Source organism: Sciurus vulgaris, assembly GCF_902686455.1.
Source record: "Sciurus vulgaris genome assembly, chromosome: 12".
NCBI classification, from domain to species: Eukaryota; Metazoa; Chordata; class Mammalia; order Rodentia; family Sciuridae; genus Sciurus; species Sciurus vulgaris.
This window is the reverse complement of record NC_136473.1, coordinates 108289852-108315411: the sequence shown is the minus strand read 5'-3', so window position 1 is coordinate 108315411 and position 25560 is coordinate 108289852. Positions and strand designations below refer to the sequence as shown.

At 47.3% G+C, this 25560-nt stretch overlaps 1 protein-coding gene across 1 annotated transcript in view; it reads left to right on the top strand.

Annotated features, from left to right (window-relative positions):
* The window catches only part of DNM3 (dynamin 3), a 449604-nt gene that overhangs the window by 157723 nt on the left and 266321 nt on the right, over nt 1–25560 (top strand). The window contains 5 exon segments of the mRNA XM_079106450.1: nt 93–235; nt 4192–4327; nt 6347–6414; nt 8204–8342; nt 20888–20974. Of these exon segments, the coding sequence (XP_078962576.1) occupies nt 93–235; nt 4192–4327; nt 6347–6414; nt 8204–8342; nt 20888–20974 (573 nt within the window).

Here is a 25560-nt window from a genome sequence, read left to right as displayed (position 1 = left end):
AAAAAAAAACCAGTGGAGGCTGGTTTTTGTCTTGTGAGTTAAATCTTCTCCATCTTCTGTGTGCATGCATGATTTTGTTTTGTTTCGTTTAGCAACTTACGAACCACATTCGAGATACCCTGCCAAACTTCAGGAACAAGCTGCAGGGGCAGCTGCTGTCCATCGAGCACGAAGTGGAAGCCTACAGGAACTTCAAGCCCGAAGACCCCACCCGGAAGACCAAGGCCCTGCTGCAGTAGGTGGCCCTCCTCCCTTGCTCACCTGAAGCTCAGGTCCCCAGGTTCTCGGCCAGGGTCTATTTCACATTGTTTTTTAGGTTTAACAGGAGCAACTAAGTGGATCGAGGCTCTGTGTTACATTGTGGCCCTTGAGCTTTTATGTTTTCTGGAAATAATTTTTCATCTAATTCTGTTGTTACGAATTTAACCAACAGTGCATCCCCAGTTATCTTTCTGACACAGAATTCAGGGGTAAAGCCAGTAGTGATAACCCACAGGCTACTTTTGTCTTTAGTCTTAGAAATGAGTGAATACAAATGAAAATGTTACCTGACTTTTACAACTAACTGCAGACATGGATGTCCCTTGTCCATGTTGTCTTTTTATTTCCCTTATTTCATGTGATTTATCTGTGTGCACTTTTCAGTGGGATGAGAACCTGGAAGTTACCTAAAAAAAAAAAATATATATATATATATATATACACACACATACACACACACACACTCGGACAATAAGGCCACATTTTAGTTATTTTCCTTTCTGATAATATTTTAATGTAGCATTTTAAAAATACAAATGTGCAAACTGCCCAGCCTCTTCTGTTCCTGCGCAGTCCTCCCACCTTACCCTGTGGCTGGCAGACTTACTGGAGCTGCCCAGGGCAGGTGTCAGTTGCAGGAGCATCGCCAGGCGCTGTGTCTCGCCCAGGATCCTCTCTCTTGACCGCTTCTGTCCCCTCTGTTCCCTCATCCCTGTGCACTACTCGGCCAGGTCCCTCTCCACTGAACTTACAGCCTGGGACCCTGAGGTCCCCCTCCAAGATGCCGTCGGACACCTCTATGGCACTATTATCACATTGCAGTCTCAAAATCAAAACAACCTTAATTTGGCATTTAAAACGCACAGTAGAATTCCTTTCTTTGAGGGGAGATTTTCAAATGTGTAAATGACTTAAATACCACCTTAAATGCTTCCTGTTTCCTCATTTAAAAGTTGATAAGCTCTAGTTCTTCCCTGATACTCTTGCTGTTTATTCTTGGGTTTGGTTAAGAACTTGGAAAGCCATTTCTGCTCAGGCGCTGGTCATTTGCTTATCACGCCACTGAAGCTAGGATGCAAATTCTGGGTCTTGCCTCTGACTTCCTGGGGCTCAGATTACAGCATTTCCAAGCTGTCTGGTTGACTTGGGGAGGTGGACTGAGTGCCTCTTGCCTCTCGGAGGCCTCTCTCTGCTGGCCTATTTCTTTCCTCCCTCCCTCCCGCCTTCCTGCCTCTTTTCCTCCCTCCTTCCTCTGATCTCTCTGTGTGCTGCGCTCAGAGTCTGGCTCTGCCTTGTCCACCAGGGATTCAACAATGAATACCTCTGTTGCTCTCCAGAAGAGGTCTGCGTGGAGCGGGGGATACAGACACAGAAGCTATTAATCCTGTGGACATAGAAGCTGATAATGCTGTGTTTCTGGGAAGTGTGAAATGTTAGGAGCCCATGCAAGGAAGCACTTACACTTGAGGAAAGGCGTGAGCTCACAGAGAAAATAGTACTTGAGATCCTGAAGTAGGAGAGAAGTTGTCCAGAGGAGGAGGAGGCCAGAGATATGTGAACTTCGGCACAACGTGGTCTAGGATCAGTCAGTGGCCCAGGTGGGCAAAGAGTGGCCACAGATGAATTTTCTAATATTCTCCAGTGTTTGAAAGCACATGTCACATTATACCTTTCTAGGTGTTTAAAAAGTAATAGCACGTGCATGAACAGAGCTAAGCCCAATCATGTTATAGTTTTTCTGGCTGAAAGAATTTGTGGTTATTTAATTCACCCACAATATTGATGAAAGAGAATTAAAAGATATAAGTTTTAGATGTATTTTTTTTCCTCTTAGATTTTGAATTTTTCATTAGATTTTTACATAGTTCTAATATATCAAAATTAGACTTTCTAAACTTAGTAATCTAGAAAGAGTTGTTTCCTCTTTCTTCTTTTTTTATATTCTTTATATATATATATATATATATATATATATATATATATATATATACATACACACATACACACACACACACACATATATATATATATTTTAGTTGTGGGTGGACACGATACCTTTATTTTACTTTTATGTGGTGCTGAGGATCAAACCCAGGGCCTCACACATGGTAGGCAAGCGCTCTACCACTGAGCCACAACCCCACCCCCATCTTCCTTCTTCGTTTTAACCAGCCACCTTAAGATAATTCATTCCTTCAATGAACAAATATTTACTGAATATCTGTAATGTGCTGAGGTGCAGGGAGATAGATAGAATGCACAGCCCGTGCCCTTAGGAGAGGGGCGGATGGATGGACAGGCAGTGGCAGTGTGGGCCACTCCCTGCTGTGCTAGAAACAGGCCGGGGAAGTGGAGGAGGGGCCTGGCCTGGGCGGCCTGAAGGAATGGTGGTTGGTGAGGAGGTCTGGGCACTGCTGGCAGGGTCCTCCCCGGGGTTTAGAAGGTAAGCATGGAGGAGCTGCGGGAGACTGCTCGAGGGGCGGCCAGAGCCAGACCATGAAGAATCTTGGGCGTCCGGCTAAGGAGTTTTGATTTTTGTGTGAGCCAGCATTTCATTGATGTGACTATGATATGTAACCAGAACGACTTCGAGAAGGAAAACTTCTGAGCTCACAGGTTCAGAGTTCTCAGTTCTTGGCTGGCCGAGTCCATCACTCCAAGCCTGATGTCGGGCAGCACACCATGGCGGAAGGGTGTGGCCAAGGAAAGGTGCTTGGCACATGGCGATCAGGAAGCAGAGGAAGGGGTCACAGGGACGATGCACCTTGCCAGTGTGTGCCCCAGTGACCCACCTCCTGCTCTACCCATGCCCCGCCTGCCTTCAGTTACCTCCAGTCAGTCAGTCAAACCTCAATCCAGTCGTGCACCTCTGAATATTCCACATTAACACGGGAACTTTTGGGGGACTCTGTGCGTCCACTCCACAACAATCTTATTATCAAAGTGTGGGTGGATGTTGACAAACAAGACTAAGTTAGTTGTGGCAGGGCCTGAAGGTCTGATTTGTGCTCTGTGGCAGGGCGAGGTCTGTCTTGACAAAGATACACCTAGACGCAGGACGGTCATCCAGAGGTGGCTTCGGGAACCCTGGGCAGAGTTGCTGAGGGCTGAACCCAGGCAGGGTCAGGAGTGAAGAGGAAGAGTCTCTTCCTGTCTGTGGAATGAAGGAGCTAGAGTGATCAACAGTTGGTGGCTACCTGGAAAGGCCAGGTGGGAACAGTACAGGTGTCCCACGTCCCTGCCTTGAGGCTGATGCCTTCCACCATGAGGAGAAAGTCAGAGCAGGAGAATCAGCAGTTGGGAGTGAGAGATGCTGAGCAATTCAAGTTTTAGGTGCATTGAGTTCAGGGCAGCCGAGAGATAATCATTGTCCAGCAGGCAGTTGGGTGTATGGGCCAGTGACTCCCAGGAAGCAGGGGCTAGCCCTGAGGGTTGGAGAAACTAATTTCTTGATAACCCTTGAAGCTATGGTCACCCTCAAGATCATCTGGGACAAATTTAGAGCATGAGGAGGCTGCGATACTGGAGGAAGGGAGAGTAGCTCACCAGTGTGAGGGTTCAGCGGAGCAGCTGGGACTCTGGCAAGGGGGAGGTCACAGGAGCTGAGCTCCGGTGGACTGTCCAAGTTTTACTGTGTAACTTGAATTTTCATGTCAGGTATTCTTTCAATATCATTTCACGGTTGCAGCCAAGTGGACAGAATGCATTTAACGGCAAAGATATTTAAGATGTGTACTCTAGTTAGTTGTCTAAAATAAATCTTAACGAAGTGTGTTTTGGGTGATGACGTTCAGAAAGCCGAACAAAGCGCCCGTGACTGCGCCAGGAGGTGACACTAAGAACCCCGGGAGAGGTGGGCAGGCCCGCAGAGTCGGGAGGGCTCGAAGCCAGGTGCCCGTGACTCTGCCACTGTCTCTTTGACAACTCTAGGATGGTTCAGCAGTTCGCCGTGGACTTTGAGAAGAGAATCGAAGGGTCAGGGGACCAAGTGGACACCCTGGAGCTCTCCGGTGGTGCTAAGATCAACCGCATTTTCCACGAGCGCTTCCCTTTTGAGATCGTGAAGGTCGGTACTGCCGCCGTTTCCCCTTGAGCTGCTTCCCCTCCGCCTTCTGTTTCACAAACCTTTCGCGACCACACTGCCTGAGGGGTGCGGGTCAGGAGAGTTCTTGGAACAAAACCTTTGTACTCAGGTCATGACACTCAGGAGAGAATTTTTTTTCTTTCTGATTTTATGTATTGGAAATTTAACGACATTCCAAATCATTTCAATAAAACTGGTTGAGATGTTGTCCAAATAAATAAGTATTTCTTAGGCCCCTGGTATGAGTCCAAGTTCTAGGGGCCAGCGATGACAGAGGACATTTTAATTGGTCTAATGGGGAAGGATAGAAAATAGACAAAACACACATCAGGAAAAAGTGGTGTTTTGGCCACTTTTAATGGGACGTTCAGGCAAGTTCTCTTTGATGAGGGACATTAAGCCACAGCCAGAACCCCAAGGAGCAAGGCCCCGTGGAGGTGAAGAGCTGGCAGAGGAGGACCAGGGGAGGAAGGTGCCCAGTTCACACAGGCCTCCCAGGGTGGAGTAAGGTGCCCACACCTAACAGGGGAGGCCATGGGGGGATTGTGAGTTGGGCGTGACCACTTTGGCTGATGATTCTAGAAGAACACTGGACCTGCTGGCCTGTAAAGGGCAAGAGATAGGTAAGGTAAGGAAAAGAGGGGCCAGGCCAAAGGTGGGTCCGCTGTCCACCATCCCATATGCCCCTCAAGAAAGATGTGAAGTCATAAACACACAGTGAGGCACAGCGTATTGGAAGAGGTCTGTGCGCAGGAGAGACTCTAGAACTTAAAATTTCTCTAGTGTCCCAGTCAATGACCTGGCAAGATAGGATAGAGGGATAATGGATGCCTTTTGGGATTTTAGCGGTGAGGTCGGTAGGGCTTGGATTGACATGGAGGCTGGAAGACAAGGAAGACTTGATAGGACTCTGGGGCTTTGGCTTTCAAGCTGAGCAGTGGTGCCCAGCTTGGAGGCGTGCATCGGGTTCTGTTGTGCACTAGCCAAGTGCGAAACACCTGGAAGGCAGCTAAGTCATTTCCGGGACTGAGCTACTTGCTCACATCCAAGGAGGTGGGTGCCTCTGTCTTGCTGCGGGAAGCAGATGGGTAAGTGGATAGTTTTATTAAAATGTGCCGAGTGATAAGCTTCAGCACAGGGTGCTCCGGAATTGGCCCCAGACGTGGATCCCAGCCCAGGTCCTCAAGGCAGCCAGGCTTCTGAGCAGAGCATGGCAGGATGGGCAGCTACATGAGCAGTAGGAGGTGGCAGGGGGCCGCGGGGAGGACAAAGGCTCCCAGCCGTGCGGCCACAGGGTTTGGTGGAGACCTAGGCAAGTCACTGGGCCAGGGCATAAAGCAGGAGGGAGGGATGGACAGGAAGCAGGACCGGAGAGGCCGAATCCCAGAGATGGTGAGCCTGTGTTCTCTGGATCTCCCTCCCAGGGCTCAGCTCTGTGACACTTTGATCCTGCTTCCAAGTAGATTTATGGTACCCAGGACTTCTGGGAAATGTTTATACAGCAATCTGTCCTATGTTGGCTTGGCAAAATATTATTAATTTCCTTTTATAAAGAGGCCTTGAGTGCAGGTGGTTGAAGTCACCAGGGAGAAAGGAAGCCATTGTTAACCTCGGGTCAGCCATGCTGCTGCCCGGCAGACGACTCTCCTTTACACACCCGCCATGCCCTCAGAGTCACTAGATGCAGCAAAAGAATGAGGAATGACATACTTCCAACGAGTGGCCAGCTTAATGTCTAAAAGTCATCCTTTATGCCCAAGCACTGCTTATATATAATGAAGTTAAAATCTGCTGCACTATAACTCCCAGAAATCCCTCGTGTTCTTCGTTGCCTTGAACTTTACATAAGCAGATGTTTTGACCATCTGGGTTTAGCTTAGGAGAGACATGAATATCCATTTATTAATAACTCAGTTGAGTTATTTTCATTCTGCAGTATTCAACAGTATTATTATTCAAAGGCATTAAGTGTCATAACTGTGGCTCATTTTGCATCTGCAGATGGAGTTCAATGAGAAGGAACTGCGAAGGGAAATCAGCTATGCAATCAAAAACATACACGGGATCAGGCAAGTGACTGGCGTTTGCCTGTGTTCAGTTCAAGCTTCCAAAAGAAAGGGAGTGTTTGTGGAGGGCTAGAGAAGCAGGCTTCCCATCCTCTGGACAGAGGCGGGTGCAGAGGTGGAGGAGGAAACGGGCGTCCTGGTCTGGGCCCGGGGTAATGTCCTATAGTGTCACCGTCAGTTTTTTCCAATGAAAACAAAATGAAACAAAGTAAAACTACCTTCTGCACTGGTGGCCTGTGCTCCCCACAGTGGGAGACGCAAAGATAGCTAAGACCCTACTCTCCACAGCCTCAGGTTTCGGTGAGGGAGGCCCCGTGAGCTCCTAAGCACATGTCACTCACACAGAAAAGACCCTGGTTCATTTTAACTGAGTTGTGGAGAAAGAATGGAAAAGAGGATGAGAGACATTACTGAGTAGAACCCTGCCTGTTCTGAGGACGATGTCAGGCAGCCAAGGGGCCCTGTGTGCAGACGTGTGCTTGTGTCTGCGTGTGAGGTGGACGTCTGCTAGTGACTGTGTGGTACTGGAACTGCAGAGGGCCTGGGGTGGCCCAGGCTGGAGGGTGAGAAGGGCTCCCAGAGGAAGCAGTGCCAGATGAGGGCAGAGGTAGGAGGTGCAGCAGGTTCAGGGGCAAAGGCTTCACATGTGACTGGTCTGAGGAAGATGGATTGAGAGCAGAGGCCTGGAGCTGGCAGGGTGCATGGGGGTGACCTCAGGCCTAAATTTCCCCTGTGTAGAGTGAGAATGTTCTAAGTTACTTTCTTTAGTTTTTTTAGGCTAATACAACAAATTATTGTAGATTGAGTGACTTACAACCAGCGACAATCGATGTCTCACAGTTGTGCAGGGTGGAAGTCTAAGCTCAGGGTTCCAGCACTGGGGCCCCTGGGAGAGCCTTCCTCTGGTTTGCAGGCTGCCAGGTTCCCTGTGTCCTCACCTGGAAGAAAGAGCTGGCTGGCTCCATGACCCCTCCCATAAGGCACTGATTCCATCCATTAGGACTCCACGCTCAGTGACCTAGTGCCTCCCAGAAGCTCCACCTCCTGACACCATCCCACTGGGGAAGAATTTCTAGGGGACACATACATTCAGTCCTCAGCACTTTCTTCAAAGAACTACGGAAGTATTTTGAAACACATTTCTGGAGTTCTTGTACAAAGGCTAAGCATAATTTAATGAGCATGAGTTAAATAGAAGCAACCTGAATTCAAGGTAATACAACACAGCCTCCCTGTATTTTAGATCTAGATGACTTATAATACCTAATTCTATGTAAATGCTATGTAAATCATTGTAGTTTTTAAGACAGTGACAAGAAATAAGTATGTACATGCTCAGTAGAGATGCAATTTTTCTCTGAATATTTTCACTTAGCAACTATTGAATCTACAGAGGTGTAATCTGGCAACATGAAGGGCCCACATGACCCTTAAACATTAGTTAAAGCTCACATGTTAAGTCGTGAAAGCATTGGGGGGGTGTGTGCGTGCGCACGTGTGTGTGTGGTGTCATGTCCTGGGCAAGTGCTGTTCCATTGAACTATGTCCCCAGCCCTTAAGCCTTGTTTTTAGGTCATGTTAATCTCCCGAAGATTGGCACTGATTATGGTTTAGTGCTATTAAAGACATTATTGTAGTGGTGCTGTGGATAGAACAAACTGCTACATGACTTTTAAGGTGGTCTAACATGTGCTTACTTTAAGTGACATGTCAACTTAAACGCCCCTCCAAGATGACTGGGTACCATCTCCATTGCTGAGGCCTAACGCGCTCCTTTCTTCCCTGCCTGCAGGACGGGGCTGTTTACTCCAGACATGGCATTTGAGGCGATTGTCAAGAAGCAGATCGTGAAGCTGAAAGGGCCCTCCTTGAAGAGCGTAGACCTGGTGATGCAGGAGTTGATCAACACTGTCAAGAAGTGCACCAAGAAAGTGAGTTGGGACTTACCCATTGCTCCTATTCCGTTGCATGGTCTCACTCCCCGACCCCCCCACTTTGTCATGGACATTTTGTGTCTGTCCACGGAGGGACTGTGGCAGGTGTTGAGTGGGAAGGGCTTTGGCGATGAGCAGATATTTGCTTCTCTCGGCCCATTGCAAAGGCCGGTGGGGTGCAAGGAGTGCACTTGAGTCAGCTCATTTTCCTACATTGTCTTGAACAGGCGAGCAGCACATCAGAACAAAGGGATGAGGGCCCTACCCTGATTTTACTGTGGTGTGTGGAAGGAGGTATTGTAAGTGGTGGAATCATTGATTTTGCGTATCAGTAAGAAAACGCTTGTATATCATGAATGATTCCACTTGAGCTGGGCATTTTGAGAAGGGGCAGTGTGTTTACGGTTCGCCTTTGAGGCCCACTTACCTAGATTCTCTGTGACCTCAGGCATCATTCTTAACCCCTCTGGTCTTGCTCATTTATCTGTGGACTGGGTTTACGTTGATAATGTCACCTGAGTGAGGACTGAGGAGGTGATGCCTGAAACCTACGGACACCTACTCTGGCTAAGTTGCTGAGGCTGGCTGTGAACTCGCAATCCTCCTGCCTCCATCTCCTGAGCCACTGGGGATACGGGATGCACCATCTCCCAGCTGTTCTTGCTCCTTTTGTTACCTTCCCTTATACAGGGAAGAAAGAGGAGTCACCTCCCTGAAAAACTAGCGGGAAGAAAGAGGAAGAGAACAAATGACCACATGAACATGAACATTGGTCCCGTAACTGGACAGAAAAGCTCAGGGAGAGGCAGGCAGGCTGAATTCCCAGGCGTGGAGGCTGAAGGAGAAGGAGGACATGGCGGGAGCCTGGGACCCACGGGCAACTCTGGAGGTTCAGATTCCTCCCCTGGAGCTCTGACTGCCCTTGCTCATGCTTCTCAACTCCCAGCCTTTCTTTTCCGAAATAGGAAAAGCCCCAGGAGATAAGGGACTGAGGGAGGCAGCAGACAGGAGAGAGCACACGGGAGAGAAAAGCACTCAATCCGGCACTTGGTTTGGAAACCGGAAGTCAGCCGCACCCCACTCCTTGCTTTTTGCCCACTCTGCAAAATGCAACCTGTCCTGTCTTCTGCGTCTTTAAAGCTCTCTCTGTTGATCTCTTAACCCATTTATAGGATTGACCAGTGCTGCTTTCCAGAAACCACAGGGACTGTCACCCATGGCCCACAGACATGTTCAGACAGAAGCCTCTAGATTGTCTGTATAGGCTTGCTTCCAGCAATCAACCTGCCTTCTTTCCAAGGGTCCATCGTATTGAGTTTGTTCTCAAACCTAGTTAGCCAGCTCTATGTACTTTAAATGAACAGTGAATAAAGTGATCAAATGCAAAAAAAAAAAAAAAGGCTGAGTTTTGATTCTAGGAAAACAAAACTTTGGGAAGTCTTGATAAATGTTCGCTATAAAACTTCATTATTAGTCAGGCAAAGGCAGGATAATGGTAAAAGAATAAGTTGGCGGTTATAAAAATCCAGGTAGATTTTGCGTTCAGATTATTTCATCAGTTTGTTGCGGTTCTCCTTCTACTTTAAAGAAAGCAGGACTGGGAATCCTAGATGAAGGCTGTGGTTCATGTAAGACAGAAGATGCATAACTCCAAACAGCAGCCCATGTGCAGAGAACAGGCCCTGGCCTTACATCAAAAGATTGGCACATGTGTGTACATTTATGTTTTAAGTTATATAAAGTGTTTATGGTATGTATGAATCTTTTTTTTTTATCATTTCCTATTTTATCCGACTTACTGGAAAATCAGCAGTCGGCATGGGTTGCGACAGCCTGTTCCTGGACACCAACGGCTTTGTTCTTGCTCTGCAGCCTTTGAACTCCCCTTTCCATTATTCTTTCTGGATCAACCTCCTGAATATTTTTACCATTTTCTCAAAACACTCTATAGTCTGCCCTAAATAAAGTAAAACCTAGCTTTCTCTCTGAGATCATTGTTTACCCTGTAACTTCCTTCATCGAAGGCCCAGACCTAAAACATTTAAGAGTCTGAATCAGGCAAAACATTTGCTACTTCTCCTTTTGTGGACTCCAAATGTGATTCCATCAGCTTCTTGACAAAGTCTTCCCTGAGGCCTGGTTAGCACCAGCTCCTCCTCCCCTTTCCTTCCGCTGCCCTGTCTCCATCAATCCTGGCTGTGCTGTGTCCCTCAGGATGTTCAGAACCTGGCTTGCGTTTTCCCTCTCCCTCCCAAGTTCACCTTCAGTGTGGAAGATGTCAGTGCCCATGGAGAGATCGCGCCCGGCGCCACTCTTGGAGATCTTTGACTCTCATGGTCTCTCTTCAGTCCTCGTTGCAGTGCACGTCCACGACCTCTTCTGGCCCTTGTCCTTACGGCACTTTTACCCAGAAGTGGTAGACTCTGGGTCTCGGGTTCGCAGGTGGCTCACCACTCCTTCCTGCCTTCTTTGGAGTTGAAGCTGATTGGACAATTGATGGAAGAACCCAGGGGAAGTTTGAACTTTAATGCCCACCTGACACTGGGATTTGCTTCTTCCAGGAGCAGACCTTAGAGCCCACCATGGTGGAGAGAGTTGGAGGGGGGAGCACCTTTACTTTCCTGATCTAGTATTTCCATCTGCTTGAATTTGCCACCTGTTGAAACTTGGCCACCTGTTGAACTTTGCCACCTGTTGAAACACTGAGAGTGGTAACTTGTCATTTCTCTTTTGTCTTTCCCCCAGATGCCCGAAGAATCGAGGATAATGATGGCATTTGTGTGGATTGGTGCCACAGTGTACCCACAGTCGACCTTAGTCTAATCTTAGGGGCTGCTCAGTGATGCTGCAATGTGTTATTTCTGGGGTGCCTTATAATCATCCATAATAGTGGGGTTCATCATGCCGTATTTGTACATGCACACATCACTGGATAGTTCTCATTCCCAGGTACCTTCCCTCCCTCTCCCTGGATCTGCCGGCTCCACTGTTCAGGGTACTATTAATTAAGGACTTCCTCTGTTCTTCACCATGGTAATGCTAAACTTTCAATTTTCTCTTCAAGTCACTTACAACTTTCCTCCTCTCTTGGTCATGGCTTCATTGACTGAAAGGGGGCACATTAACGTCTTGTCTTCTGATCCCTGAGATTCCCTTTCCGTATCCCTGACCACGACTGGACTCCATCCTGTATTCCCACTTCCTTCAATAACTTACCCTTTGGTCCTTCCATGTCCTTCCTTGTTGCCTCCTCCATCCTGTGTGTGGTCTCTTGTGTTCTCGGCAAGTGCTATGCCACTGACCTCTAGTCCCATTTTAACAACCAGCATTTAAATTTATTTATGCCTCTCCTTATTTAAAGAGAAACAATGACCAGACACCTGTCTGTTGCCCATGCCTTTCCTTTGCATGGACAAACTTCTCGGGGGAAAAGTTCATGCTTGCTGTCAGCTGTGCATCACTGAGGCAGAGTACCTGAGAAAAGCAACTTGCTGGGGGAAAGATGTATTCTGCCTCACAGTTTAAGAGGCCACAGTCCGGGGTTGGCTGGCTCCAAGGCAGAAACATCATGTGGGAGGGTGTGGCCGAGGAAAGCCGCTCAATCCACGGCAGCCATGAGACAGACAGCAAGGGGCTGGGGACAGGAAATACCCTTCCAGGGTATGCCCCCAGCAAGCTGCTTCCTCCAGTCATGCCCCGCCACCCACCGTTTCTGCCATCTCCCGTAGTTCATTCGGCTCTCAGTGGATTAATCCCGACCAGGTCAGAGCCCACGTGATCAGGCACTGCCGAAGTCCCACCTCTGAGCGTCACCGCCCTGGGGAACAAGCCTTCGCACACCACCCTTCGGGGTCGGTCCTTATCCAAACCACAGCTCCTGCTGTCTTCATGGCCCCTTCTCCAGTTAACTCCTCAACCGTAACCTGGCTTCCAGTCGGTCCATCACTTTATGGAAGTCATTTTGGCCAAGGTCAGTCAGTTCCTGATCTGCACATCCGTCGGGAAGTCTCAGCATTCCCTTGGTCAGCTCTTTTTTCTTGATGACACCTCCACTTTTTCCTAGAGGTTGTCCCCTCTTACCTGCCTCTGAACTCTGGGCTCCCCAGTTTCCATGCCTGTTGCATTTGCATGCGTGACTCCCCTTTGGAGGGTGTCCCTTCCCTCCTGTCGTCCCCTGCCATCCAGTCTCATTTTGAAAGACGAGGGGCAGTCGCCATCTTTTCCTCTGAGCGCCCTGCCTGCTCTCTGCTCGTCCTCCCTTCTCTGCGCTGCAGTTGTACTTTCTGTCTCACTCTGGGGCGTCGCTGTCACCGTGTTGGCCTCGTTTGTGTGAGTGCCTCCTTCGGCTGATCATAAGCTCCCTTCAAAGAAAAGCTGAGGCTTTGACCTCCTCACCCCAGCTTCTGCCACAGGACCAGCCCCGCCTGGGGGGCATAGTGTCCTGAGCTACCCTGATGCCAAAGCAGCACCTACTCGGTTTTAAAGAGTACTTTAGTCACTCAATAATGGTAACATTGGGGCCAGTTCTCCTCTAGGCATCTGCCATTTCTTATTCCTCATTTTGAGGTTCTTGGTTTGGGCCTCACCAAGGCAACCTTTAACTTTTAAAACTGGTCTAATGAAAATGTTTTACAAAGCAAAATATTCTGATTAATGTTGAGTATGGCAAGGTTCATTATTTGACATTTTCTGGACATAGTCCATAGAGAAGGTGATTATATAATTTGTTGTCCAAGGCAACATTTTTGAGACTTAAAGGGAGTGCTATTAATACTTTCACTGGCATAAGAAGAGTAAATGAAGACTGCCCCAGGCAATGGGAAAATGTATGATGATTCCAGCTGTATTGTAATTTCTCTCTCTCTCTCACAAACATACAAACACACATACAATCACACACACGTAGTTGAAACATTGTTTTGATTTACAGCTCATGTTGAATGCCTTATGTGTAAAATCTTTAAATGTTTTTTTCCTTAAGCCATATAAATAAACATCAGGGAAAAACATATGGGATTTATGTGTGTTCAAATAACAAAGCACAAAGCGGGACTTCTAACCCGGGGGAATGCATTTCTTCTCAGACGTTTTCTCACTGCTGTCTCTGGGGCGCTGGAGGACAGGACACGAGGGTCAGAGCTTTATGAGCTCTTTGGCTTCACTTCAGGGACATCTCGACTTTGGAATTTTTCTGGTGGGCATCAGTTTTCAGCTGCTTTTCTTTACCGTCCTCTTCTCCAGTACATCATTACAGGGTCCTGAAGTTCCTTTAAGGAAGCCCAGGGAGGAGCATCTTTTTTTTTTTTTTTTCCTTTTTTAACCACAGTTTAGCAACTGTGCCATTTATTGGCCTCTTGGGAAACCACATTCTTGGACCACAGTGATACCAATTAATTAATATTTTGCCCCCCGCTTAGAAAAAAAAAAGTTTTGCAAGGAAAAAAAATAAAGATACCTTAGCTGGCTCTTAGAAATACAGGCAAGGATTTTCTGTTAAAAAGAGCTGCTAGAGGGAATGCTGTTTCGTGGAAGTCGCCCTGGATACACCCAGCAAGCGACTTTCAGGGCCCTGTGAGCTCCCGCCTCCTCTCTCCTGTCTCTTCCTCCTCCCTCCCGTGCGTTCCAGCTGCGCTGCTGTCCTTGCTTCTTCGACCACGGGAAAGGCACCGCAGGAGAAATCCGCACTCCTCGTCTGTAGTGCTGGAAGATGCCAGCAGGGCTACCCCCTTGCTTCCTTCAGGTCCCTGCTCGGGTGCCCCCCATCCGAGTCCTCTCACTTCCACCGGAAGTCACCTGCCCCTCTCCCCAAACCCACACGAGCAGACCACGCTCCGTCTACTTGCCAAACTGTACTTTCCTTTGTGGCCTGTTGGGCTCTGTGCGCCATCCTGTCTCTCTTGGGGCCGTTGCTGCTGGACAGGACAGGGACTGGGAGGGGTTCAGCTCCGGGAGAGGAGGGGTTGGCTCGTTAATCTCGGGTGCTCTCTGCACCCCCGAAGGGCCTGGTTTTCAAGGGCGATTACTGAATGAGCAGTCGAGAGCCTCTGTGGCCCTGGTCTCATTGATTCGGCAGTGAGTGTGGGCGAGGGACAGAGGATGGCCACCTCGCATCGCTCAGATAGGCTCTGTTGGAAGGTCCGTGTTGAAGTGCTGGCTCTTCACTAAGAGGTGACTTTCATAGGATGTGCCCCCCACAACCCACCCGTGCTGCCTAGTCAGACGGGCTGGGTGCTGGGCTCGCTCTGAGTGCAGGCACTGCCTCATGCAGAGCCTGCAGATCAGGCTGGTTATTAATATCTGAGCTTTTTATTGGGTACTGCCAGAAATTTAGGCCTGGGACTTGACTTGAAAGGGACATTTAAGTCTCACCTTTTAATCTCACAGTTCATTAAAGGGCTGTATAATGAATTCTTAATTTATAATGCACCATGGCCTCTGTTTTTCTTCCTACCCTCTGTTTGGATTTGTCTTTTTCCATTCTGACTGCCCATTAATGTGTCTACCAGAGGTCCCCTGGGAAGGGAGAGGAGGTGGAAACCTGGCCAGGGCCTCCAGGTGCTGTTCCGGCCAGTGTCGAGCCACCCTGACCTCTCTGGATGCTTTCTGAATCACCTAAGAAGAGACTGCCTCCTGTGACCAGTTCTCGGGTTTGTTTCACCCGAAGCTGGACTCTTTGTTTTCCTCCTCAGCACGTGCTGAGCAGCACCAGGCTCTCTTCATGACCGTTTAGAAGTTTTTCCATCATATGCCTCGACTCCTCCCAGCAGTTGTAGAAAAGATCCGAGGTTTGGAGGTTTGGGATTTGCCACTTGGAGGAGGAGGACTGACACTCTTTCTTCCTTTACCCAAGCCTGTCTCGCAGGGCCCTGGCTCCCCGCCTCTCTGCCGACCTCACCAAGGTCTCTCGGACTCCCCATGCCACCCCTGTGTGATTCAGAATGCGCCATTGTGGCTGGCGCTGGGCTGAGGCTCCTTGCCCGCCATCACCCTGGTGAACCTGGTGCATGTGTGCTTCCTATTCGTGGCAGAAGTGCTTTGCCCAGTGACTGTTTTCTCATCTCCTGAATAAACCCAGCGTCACGTCCCCACATGAACAATTCCTGGGGGTCTGGGAGGGTTCAGTTCATGGCAAGAGGAATAAAATTATTTGTATGCCTGTATGAGCATTACAGGCATTATCACTCAGTTGGCAGCAAGTGGGCAACACTGGAAGATTTACAGCTTTCTGCTGAAACAGCCCCTGTCTTCAGGTTAGCCAGGCCAGTCACACTAGGTCTGGTGACTGGCAGCAGTTTTGTCCTGGTTGCAGTCCCCTCTCTCAGTGATGTCTGGTGTTGACCTATGAGCAGAGGTGACCTGCTTGCCTGAGTGGTTGCTTGAGGCACTGAACTAGTTACTCTGGAAGCTGAGGAAATCTTGCCTGGGCTCAGGCCTGTTCCAGGAGAAACCTAATAGCTTGGCTCTTATGATCCAATTAACAGTACATTTTAAAAGTGTGTAAATTTTGTTTTATTGGATAGAAATATCTTTGAAGTAACTGTTTTTTCTCCATGGAAAAATGTGGCTCATGCTTCAATTTTTATATTGATGTCCCACCGAAATAATTCTACTCTACCCTCAATAACACTTAAAATATTGAACATAATTAACATTTGTTACAGTGTTGCCTTCTCTCAGAATATACATCATTAAATTTTCCTCCCAGAATTAAATATTTAGGGTTGTGACTCCAAAAGTCATGTGTATTACATTGCTTCACCATTGAATCCTCCTCATTATTTAAGAATATTCAAGTGATTCAAACAATAAACTTTTTAGAAGTGATTTTCCATTTAACAGATGTACAGTTTGAGCCTGTCTCGATCACTGTGTGAGCATAAATCCCACCAGGCCTTCTTGCGGCAGGTTTAGCCATTCATTTCTTGAGTTTTTCGAAAATCTACTTCTCGTGTATGACTATTCATCTGAATAATCCACATGCTGTTCAATCCTGTAAGGCTTTAAAAAATTTTTTTAATTTTTAATTTTTACGTGTTTTTAATAGTGCATTATAGTTTTACATAATAGTGTGGTTCACTGTAAAATATTCATAGATGTATATAACAACTTGCTCCATTTCATTCCCTCACTAATTCCCTTCTTCTATTCTACTATTTTCCCTTTTATTTACTTATTTATTGTTGTACGTAGCATTTTATGTATTTTTAATTTATTTTTTAATTTTTACAGACTCCATTTTGAGTCATTGTACACAAATGGGGAACATCATTTCGTTTCTATGGTTGTGCACGATGTAGGTTCACACCGTTCGTGTAATCATACATGTACATAGGGTCGTGATGTCTGTCTCACTCCACCATTTTTTTTAATATCAGGTTCTGTGACATAACCTGAGCCTAGAGCTGGCCGGTAGCAGTTACCCAGTGAGTGACTGATGGGCTATAAATTTAGGAATAAAAACCACCGTAACCAACAGCAAAGCCACACAGGTGAGCAGGGCCTCCTGTCGAAGAAACTACTGAAACAAGTGGCAGGAAGCCCGTGCCTGTCAGTGGGACCCTCACCCCTCTTCCTGTGTGTGTCTTAAGAAGAATTGGGCTTCATGTTTGACAGCCAGCCATCAAAACCAGCGTTTTTGAATTTTACCCTCCCATGAGCCTTTCCAGACCAGCCAGCAAGGTCCGTACAGCTCCATGGCCGCCTTTCAGCGATGCCACATCTCACATGGCCTCGGGTCGTCTTGGGTGTTCGTCCTCCACCAGGGCAGTTCTGGTCTCTTCTCTCTGTTGCTCCTCTTAGAATTTAGATTTACTGACTTTAAGTTGTTCAGTGGGAAGTGCAGAATTACGGACTTGGGCAGATTCTTTTTCTGGTGAAACTGAGTCCATGGCTGCGGAGGCTGGAGGCATTCTTAGTGACTACTTCATGGGACACCCCTGTCATTTTGGCCTTTCCCTGACTTAATGAGGTTGATGTTCTGGCCTGGGGTCCTTCGGTTGTCAACTATTTAGTCTCTGCATAGGTGTTCATACTGCCACTCTTTGGCGGTTTTAATAAGAGCCTTCTGCAATCCAGTTCCTAAGTATCGAAGGCACTGGCTCCTCCTCAGTGGATTGTGCTCCTCAGGTACTTACTTCTCCGCGACTCTGTAACAGTGTGGCTATTACTGAAGCGCAGGCGTCCCAGGAACACCTGGAATGGCATCTGAGTGCAGAGGAGCAGCAGCTGCCCTGGGGCCCCAGCAGGCTCACCGTTGGTGCCCGATGTGCCACTCAGGCCTGCACTCGGCAAGACAGACTAGTGTCGATCGGTTGCCTCCCTCACCCCAAAGACTTTCCCAGGCCCCACAGAAGATCATCTGCCTGATGCTCAGAGCACCAAAAGAGGTCTGAGGTGGCAGGATTTTTCTGGGGAGTGCTTCCAGAATTTGCATTTTGTAATAATTCATGAAATAAAGTTCCCAGTGAGTACACGTGGCAGGATTCAGCTATCAGCCAGCTGTCATCTTAGGGTGAGGAGCTGGGGCCTCCCAGACAGCTAGGTTTCTGTGTGTTCATGGCATTACTAGGGAGGTACTCAACAGCCACTTTAGAAACAGCGAGGACTATGAGTATGCATACTTCAAAGAGTTATCACTGTTAACGTTTTGTGGAACTTGTGCAGATATTTTTCTGTGCACAGACAACAGATTTGCAGCACTGGTAGATCAGGTGATCTTGCTATTGCGACTTTTCTGTGGAGTTCTGCAGTTTGTTGTCTTCCGAGAGGCCCGATTCTAACCTCTTGAAATTTTGGGAAATGTTGTGTGCTCCAGTATTGCTCAAGACCTTTAGGGTTGCCAGGTTTGGGGGCTGTATTTTTGGAGGAGGATGGAGGGTGCGTGGTAAGGTGTGTTTGTGTGTATGGATATGTAATCACATTATATATGTAATAGCCTGATTTTTCTTAATGTTATAAATACTGTCATTCGATATCATTCAAAATATTTGAAATGGCCACATTCCGGAATTTTCATAAATGGATCTACCTTAGTTGAACATCACTAGATACTTACGTGGTTTGTAGTTTTTGTTTCTTATTGTTGCTATTCTAACTAATGCTGTGATAAATGTCCATAAATTGAAGTGTGTGTGTGTGTGTGTGTGTGTGTGTTGGAGATTCATGATTTTTTCCCTTTGTGGTTCTAAGGATTGAACCCCGGGCCTTAGGCCTGCTGGGCAAGCACTCTACCCCTGAGCTGTAGCCCCGCCTGTGTTTGAGATGATTGACACATATCGACAGATTGCTTTCCAGGTTATTCTCATAGACGTTCCCTCAGCCGGTTGAAACTTGTAGTCTTAGTGTACCTTCACCTGCAGCAGACCTCATGAAAGGAATGGCAGCAAGGTGCCAACCTCATAGTGACTTTCTTTGTGTGACTTGGATCACTTGTGCAGCTTCGGGTTTTCCTTCTTATTGACTTTCACATTCTTAGTGAGTCATATTCTTTGCCTGTGTTATGGAGGTGTTAGTGGTATTGGCACACACACGCTCTCTTATCACAGTTGGAACTGACCACTTGCCTAGCATAAGCCACACTTGTGCCCATTCTTCTCTATTTCCAAGGTTGCCATCTCCATCCACACCGCCCTCATTTCCTGCTTGCCTTGATCCACCAGCCAGAGTTCCTAACAGGCCTGCAGTGAGCTGCCTGGTTGGCCCCAGTCTCCTTGTACCCTGCCTCTACTTCCCTCCCTCTGTCCCCATGGCTTCATGCCTGTTCCTGGGCCTGGCAAGCTCCATCTGCACTCTGCTCCACACACCTTGGCTTGGTCCAGCCCTCCTTCTAGATCAGAGCTCCTTAAACATCTCTTTCTTATATTGAAAATAACCATAATTAATAGATTTGCCTTCTTTGCCACTCATACTTCAGATAGAGCACTAACTTCCAGAATATATAAAGAACTCAAAAACTCTACACCAAGAGTACAAATAATCCAATCAACAAATGGGCTAAGGAAATGAACAGACACTTCACAGAAGAAGATGTACAAGGAATCAACAGATATATGAAAAAATGTTCAACATCTCTAGTAATAAGAGAAATGCAAATCAAAACTACACTAAGATTCCATCTCACCCCAATTAGAATGGCGATTATCAAGAACACAAGCAACAATAGGTGTTGGAGAGGATGTGGGGAGAAAGGTACACTCATACATTGCTGGTGGGGTTGCAAATTAGTGCAGCCACTCTGGAAAGCAGTATGGAGATTCCTCAGAAAGCTTGGAATGGAACCACCTTTTGACCCAGCTATCCCACTCCTTGGCCTATTCCCAAAGGACTTAAAATCAGCATACTACAGAGATACAGCCACATCAATGTTCATAGCTGCTCAATTCACAATAGCCAGATTGTAGAACCAACGTAGATGTCCTTCAATTGATGAATGGATAAAGAAAACTGTGATATTATATCTCCACCCCATGGAATATTACTCAGCCATAAAGAATGATAAAATTATGGCATTTGCAGGCAAATGGATGGAGTTGGAGAATATCATGCTAAGTGAGATAAGCCAATCTCAAAAAACCAAAGGACAAATGATCTCGCTGATAAGCGGATGATGACACATAATGGGGGGTGGGAGGGGTTAGTGTTAGGGTTAGGGTTAGGGTTAGGGAGGGGGGCAAGAATGGAGGAAGGCAGGACTGTATAGAGGGGTGGGAGGGGTGGAGGGAAGGGAAAAAATAACAATGAATCAAACAACATTATCCTATGTAAATTTATGATTCTACAAATGGTAGGCCTTGTACAAACAGAGAAACAACATGTATTCCATTTGTTTACAATAAAAAAAATAGATCTGCCTTTGAAAACTGTCCTTTGAACAACTGACCTGCATAATTTAGATGATATAAGTGATTGACTTGCATTATTTCTGCAGTTTTACAAAAATCTATGCACACATGCACATGTATTAGGGGAGAATCTTTTTATAGTTTTTAAGTTAAAGTCTCTCTGCTACTCAAAGTTAATGGACAAAAATACAAAACTCTGGTGACTTGAGTTGAAACCCTGGACCCACTGTTTTGGACTTGGGCCAGTTACTTAACCTCTCCATGCTTCATTTCCCTCCTCTCCATGACGGACCTAAGAATTTGATCCGTTTCTTAAGGTCATTCTGACCGTTGAAATGCTCAGCACGGAGCCTGGTGTGTGGTGAGCACTGGGGAGATGTTAGCCATTGTCCTTTTCCTCTTCTCTTCTGTCCTCCTCATCCACCTCTGCAGGGCACAGTGCAAGCTAGTGTCTAGGTTTCTGCCTTCTCTCTAGACGATGACTGGACTCTGTGCCCTCTGATGCCCAGATGGCCTCCCGTTTAGTTTGTGGGGCCTCTTCTGGGCCGTGCCTTTCTTCTGCAGGGATTCATGCTATTTCACTGTTGCTTCCAGAATCCGAAATGAGTGTCTCTCTCAAAGACGGCCTCACCTCCCTCTGCTGTTTTGGTGGCACCGCTTCTTGAGGACTGTGTTAACACCCAGACTTGTTTCTCTCGACAGCTGGCGAACTTCCCCAGACTTTGTGAGGAAACGGAAAGGATCGTTGCTAACCACATCCGTGAGCGAGAAGGGAAGACGAAAGACCAGGTGAGGAGAGGCCTCCCGTGGTGGGCAGGGCCCTGTGGGAGTGGAGGGCCTCTGCCCAGTTGTCTGGGGGCCTCTGACAGCTGGCCTCCCTGCGATGGGAAAAACAGTAGTGCACCTAGCCACGTGATATTTATTTCTATTGTGAATTTTATAGAAGTTTTAACTCTACTAGCATGTTAAAAATATAAGCAAATATAATGACTGCAGAAGAAAGAAATTTGAAAACAGTAATAGGAGTTGCTCTTTTTGCCCCTCAACACTCAGTGATGGTCACGTGCACCTGGGGACATACACATCCCACTCTGAAAACCGCTGGTGCAGAAATGTACCACAATTTTTTTGAGACAGGGTTTCTTAGTTCTGAGTGGGCCCACAGACAGGCCCCAGGATATTCATAAATGTCTAAGGTATTATGCCAAATGTTCATTTTCTTTAAAACCAAGAATAGTCATGGCTTTTTATCAATTTACCCATGGAAACTATGATTGGGAAAGAATAAAACAGTTAAGAACTGCTCTTTTAGACATTTCTAACTATTTGTAAATGAATGTGGTTTGTCAGGAGTGACTTTGAAATTGTCTTCTACTCTGAGCTCTGTGATTTGGAAAGGTGGTTTTTCAGCATTAAGACAGTGATGGACTATATGAAATTAACAAGTTCTGTTTGGAAAAAAAAATAGAATTACTAACTACCTCTACTCAGGAAGCTTTGTGGGGAAAAAATCTTCAAGATTAAATGGGTTCTTAGTAATTCATAAAATGATATAAAGGGGAATCCGAGGGTTTCAACACCTTTCCCCGCATGCGCAGTGGCAGGTGCGCCCACTGGCACCTGCTGGGCAGTCCGTCTTCCCCAGCGCGCCTTCTGCAAGCCCTTCCCTGGCGCCTCCATGTAGGGCGCGGGGTGCTGGTCTGGGGTCTGTGTGGTTGGTCTCTAGACACCTCTGTAAGTTAGCAGTGCTAGGCGTTGTGGCTTCTAGGTGAGTTGGAAGGAGGAGAGGACTGGGGAAAGGGAGCAGGCAAAATAGGAAGCCGGGCACAGGCAGGGCCTGGGGCGCTTAGGTGGGGAAGGCGTGGGGTCCCTGGGGGAGCCCCTGAGCACCGGTTCTCTGCTTGAGCTGTGGGACCCGCGGCTGCCCCTCCATCACTGTGCTTTGAAAGTTCTTTAACCACTGTGTACAGTTTCCCGTTTTCCAGCTTCCACGCCGTTAGGCGGCTGCAGTAGCCCAGCGTGAGCAGGATAGGTCGTGCCACTTCCTGCAGGTGACAAAGTCGCTATCCTATAAGTCGGTGAGATCAAGCATGGCACCCGACTTATAGCCCTGGCTAGAGGTTCTGTCCCCTGCCCCCATTTCATGTCTTGGCCACTGCTGGACCAAGAAAGCTTGAGTGCTTAAAAAGCAACTGTATACCTGGCCTTAAGTAAATAAGCCTGTTGAAATTTAATATCTTTATTCTACAATATTCAAATTCTAATATATCCTGCTTAAGGGTATATTATAATTCAGAGACCCTATGTAAAAGGAATATTGAGGAAAGAGTGCAGTTATTATTTTAAGCCTCTTCCAGATCACAGCTAAGTCCATCCTTGACTACTTCTTGTTTTGGTTTCCGAGGTTTCCTTTTACTAAAACATCCTCAAATGTAGCATTTTTTTCCTGGAACAGCCAGATCCCAGGGCACGAGCAGTGGTCCCCAGGTGCCATGAGACGGAAGAGAGGTGACAGGGTTGCACCAAGCATGGTCCAGTGCGGACTTAGGGACAGATGACTTGTGGTCCAGGTGTCAGCAAGACCAGGTGGATCCCTGTGACCTGGGTCAGAGGAAGGGGGCTTGTACAGTCAGGACAAAAGTGACAGGAGGCACCGGCTTGTCTGAAGCTAGTACCAGAGCCAGGCAGGGGTGGGTAGACTTTTTGAATTTGGGACTCCATGTGGCGTAGGGCCATGTGTGCTTTTGAAGTAGTGGACAGAGAGTGGCCTGTTTCCTGCGGCCTCTGCACCTGAATTACGTTGAGGCACTTGTACAGTTTTCTTTCTGTCTTTTTTTTTTTTAAATAAAATGAATAACTACCTCTACTCGGGAACCTTTGTGGGGGAAAATCTTCAAAAGCAAGCAGATGGAAACCACGGGTTCTTCCATGAGGTGTTTTCCTAAGCGAAGGTTTTGGGAACTCCCATGTGTGCCAGCTACGCTGGGGCCTCCCGGTGGGCAGCTGCCTGTGGCAGCACTGGAGTTTGTGGTGGCTGCTCCCACGGGAGTCACTTCACTTCTTCGGTGAGACCTTCAATAACTGCGGGGGAGGCACAGTGAGGAACCTGGAGAAAGTGAAAAAATGAGAAAAAAATTCAGTTTTCCTTTTCATCCCCCACGTGATCCGGCCCTTTCCCTGGGCTGAATACAGATTCCCAGTTTCCAGGAATATGAATGAGAACAGTCATAGCTTTTATGTTTTCCACTTTTTTCCTACACTGCTGTCCAAGTCGGTGTGTGTGGAAGTCCAGGATGCTCAGGGCAGCCTTTGGTTGTGTTGAGATTGCGTAGGTATTTGTTCCTTAGGGTGACAGTGACTTATTTGCACTTAAATAATATTACTTATTGGTACAGAATCCCTGCCAAACAGGTTTGGGAATATGATATTTCACAGACTCTGAGGCCATACTAGACTTACTGTAGAACTGTTCCTCCTAACTCCTTTTTAAATTTTTTAAATTTTTATTTTTTACAGACTGTATTTTGATTCATTGTACACAAATGGAGTGCAACTTTTCATTTCTGTGGTTATACACAATGTAGATTCACACCATTCGTGTAATCATATGTGTACACAGGGTAGTGACGTCTGTCTCAGTCCACAATCTTTCCTTCCCTCACCCCCTCTCTCCCCATTTCCCTCTACACAATCCAAAGTTCCTCCATTCTTCTCTTACTGTCCCCCCACCCCCCACTATCTATCATCATGCACCTATCAGGGAAAACATTCGGCCTTTGGTTTTTTGGGATTGGCTTATTTCCTCCTAACTCTGGAATTTTCTTCAAGGTATAAAACAAAACTGTATCCAGTGATATGAAGCTTTTTCATACAAGTGTGATGTTATTGATCAACCCTGTGCCTTGACTTTAGTTTTTGGCATTGGGAGTGGATTCAGAGTAATCTTTTCATCTGTTTTTGGCAGGTCCCTTATAACTCTAGTAGGATTTGGTCAGATGACCAACTGAGATTCATTACAAAGGCAAAGCCTCAGACCCATAGCACTGGGTGCAGAGTCGGAAGCAGTAGGAAGTAGCCACATACTAATTATATGGGAATAAATTGCTCCCTTCAAACAAACTGTTCTTCAGTCTTGGTAGATAGCTATGAAACTAAAGCCACAAACATTTATTGGGCACCTATTGTGCACATCACGCTAGGTTTGGGATTAACATAGTGAAAAAGACCAACATAATTCCTGTTTGCATGGTGCTTGTGGTCTTGTGGGGAAGACATGCATGGAACCAAGAAATGTGTAAGTAATTAATCACATTTTGGTAAACACCAAAAATAGATAGCACAGGGGGCAGCCTACTGTGTCTTACTTAACTGGGGTGTGTGATGGAGAGGCAGAGGTCTTCGGAAGGAGCAGGGAAGACGCCCCGGGAATGGCCCCTGGAGCATTCTCCGAAGCATTCTGTAGAGAAAAACGTCACCCCCATGCCTGCGCGGGTGCCCTTCAGGAAAGGAGCAGCTTGCACAAGCTCCGGGAGCTCTGGAGGTGCCTGGGCAGGGTTGCTACGTGTTCCCCTGTTAACCAGCACGCCCTCCCGCTGATGGTTTCCAGTTCCTCCGTTCCCCTCTGGTTCTCTGTTGGTCCTTGTCTGCCCACGGAGAACCTTTCACATCTGACTGAAAACTGATGGGTGTTAGGATCAGAGTGTGTTCGTGTTTCCTGGGTCCTACTTCAGTAGGTCCCTTACACATGTTGATGGGTCACTGGATGTTGCAGATGCTGACCTAGACCTAGGGGACGCACCAGCAGCTGAGGTCTGCATACCAAATACAGGAAACCCGCTGACAGCTGGTGGTAATGCTACAGAGGAAAATAAGATGGGGCACAGCAAAGACAGCAAAGAGTGCAGTTCAGGTGGAAAGGGCAGAGAAGACCCGCCATGGGGAGATAGTGTGGCAGAGGCCTGGCTGGCACTTGGGTTTGATCATGGAGCCTGTTGACCTCCAAGAGGCTGTGTGTTTACCTGGATATTATAGCCCTTCTGAGTTGGTTGAGGACATACTTCTGATCACCTAGAGGGAGTATGAAGAAGAGGAAGACCCAGAGGTGGAGTGGTGGACACACACTTGCCTTTCTTCTCTCCATTGTGCCTAGTTCAGGGACTAGAACAGTTCTAGTCTGCTAAGGTAGCAGAAGGCACATGTCTGAACTGTATGTCACTCTCTTCCAGTGCTACTCGGGACCCTTTCAGGTAGATCCCACATCATGCCAAAGGAGGGATTCACCGTGCTGTACTCTTCACGCACAGAGCCCAGATTGCTCAGCCTTGTTCCACAGCACCTTCTCTCCCCGCCTCCTCGCCTCCCTCCCCACTTGCTTG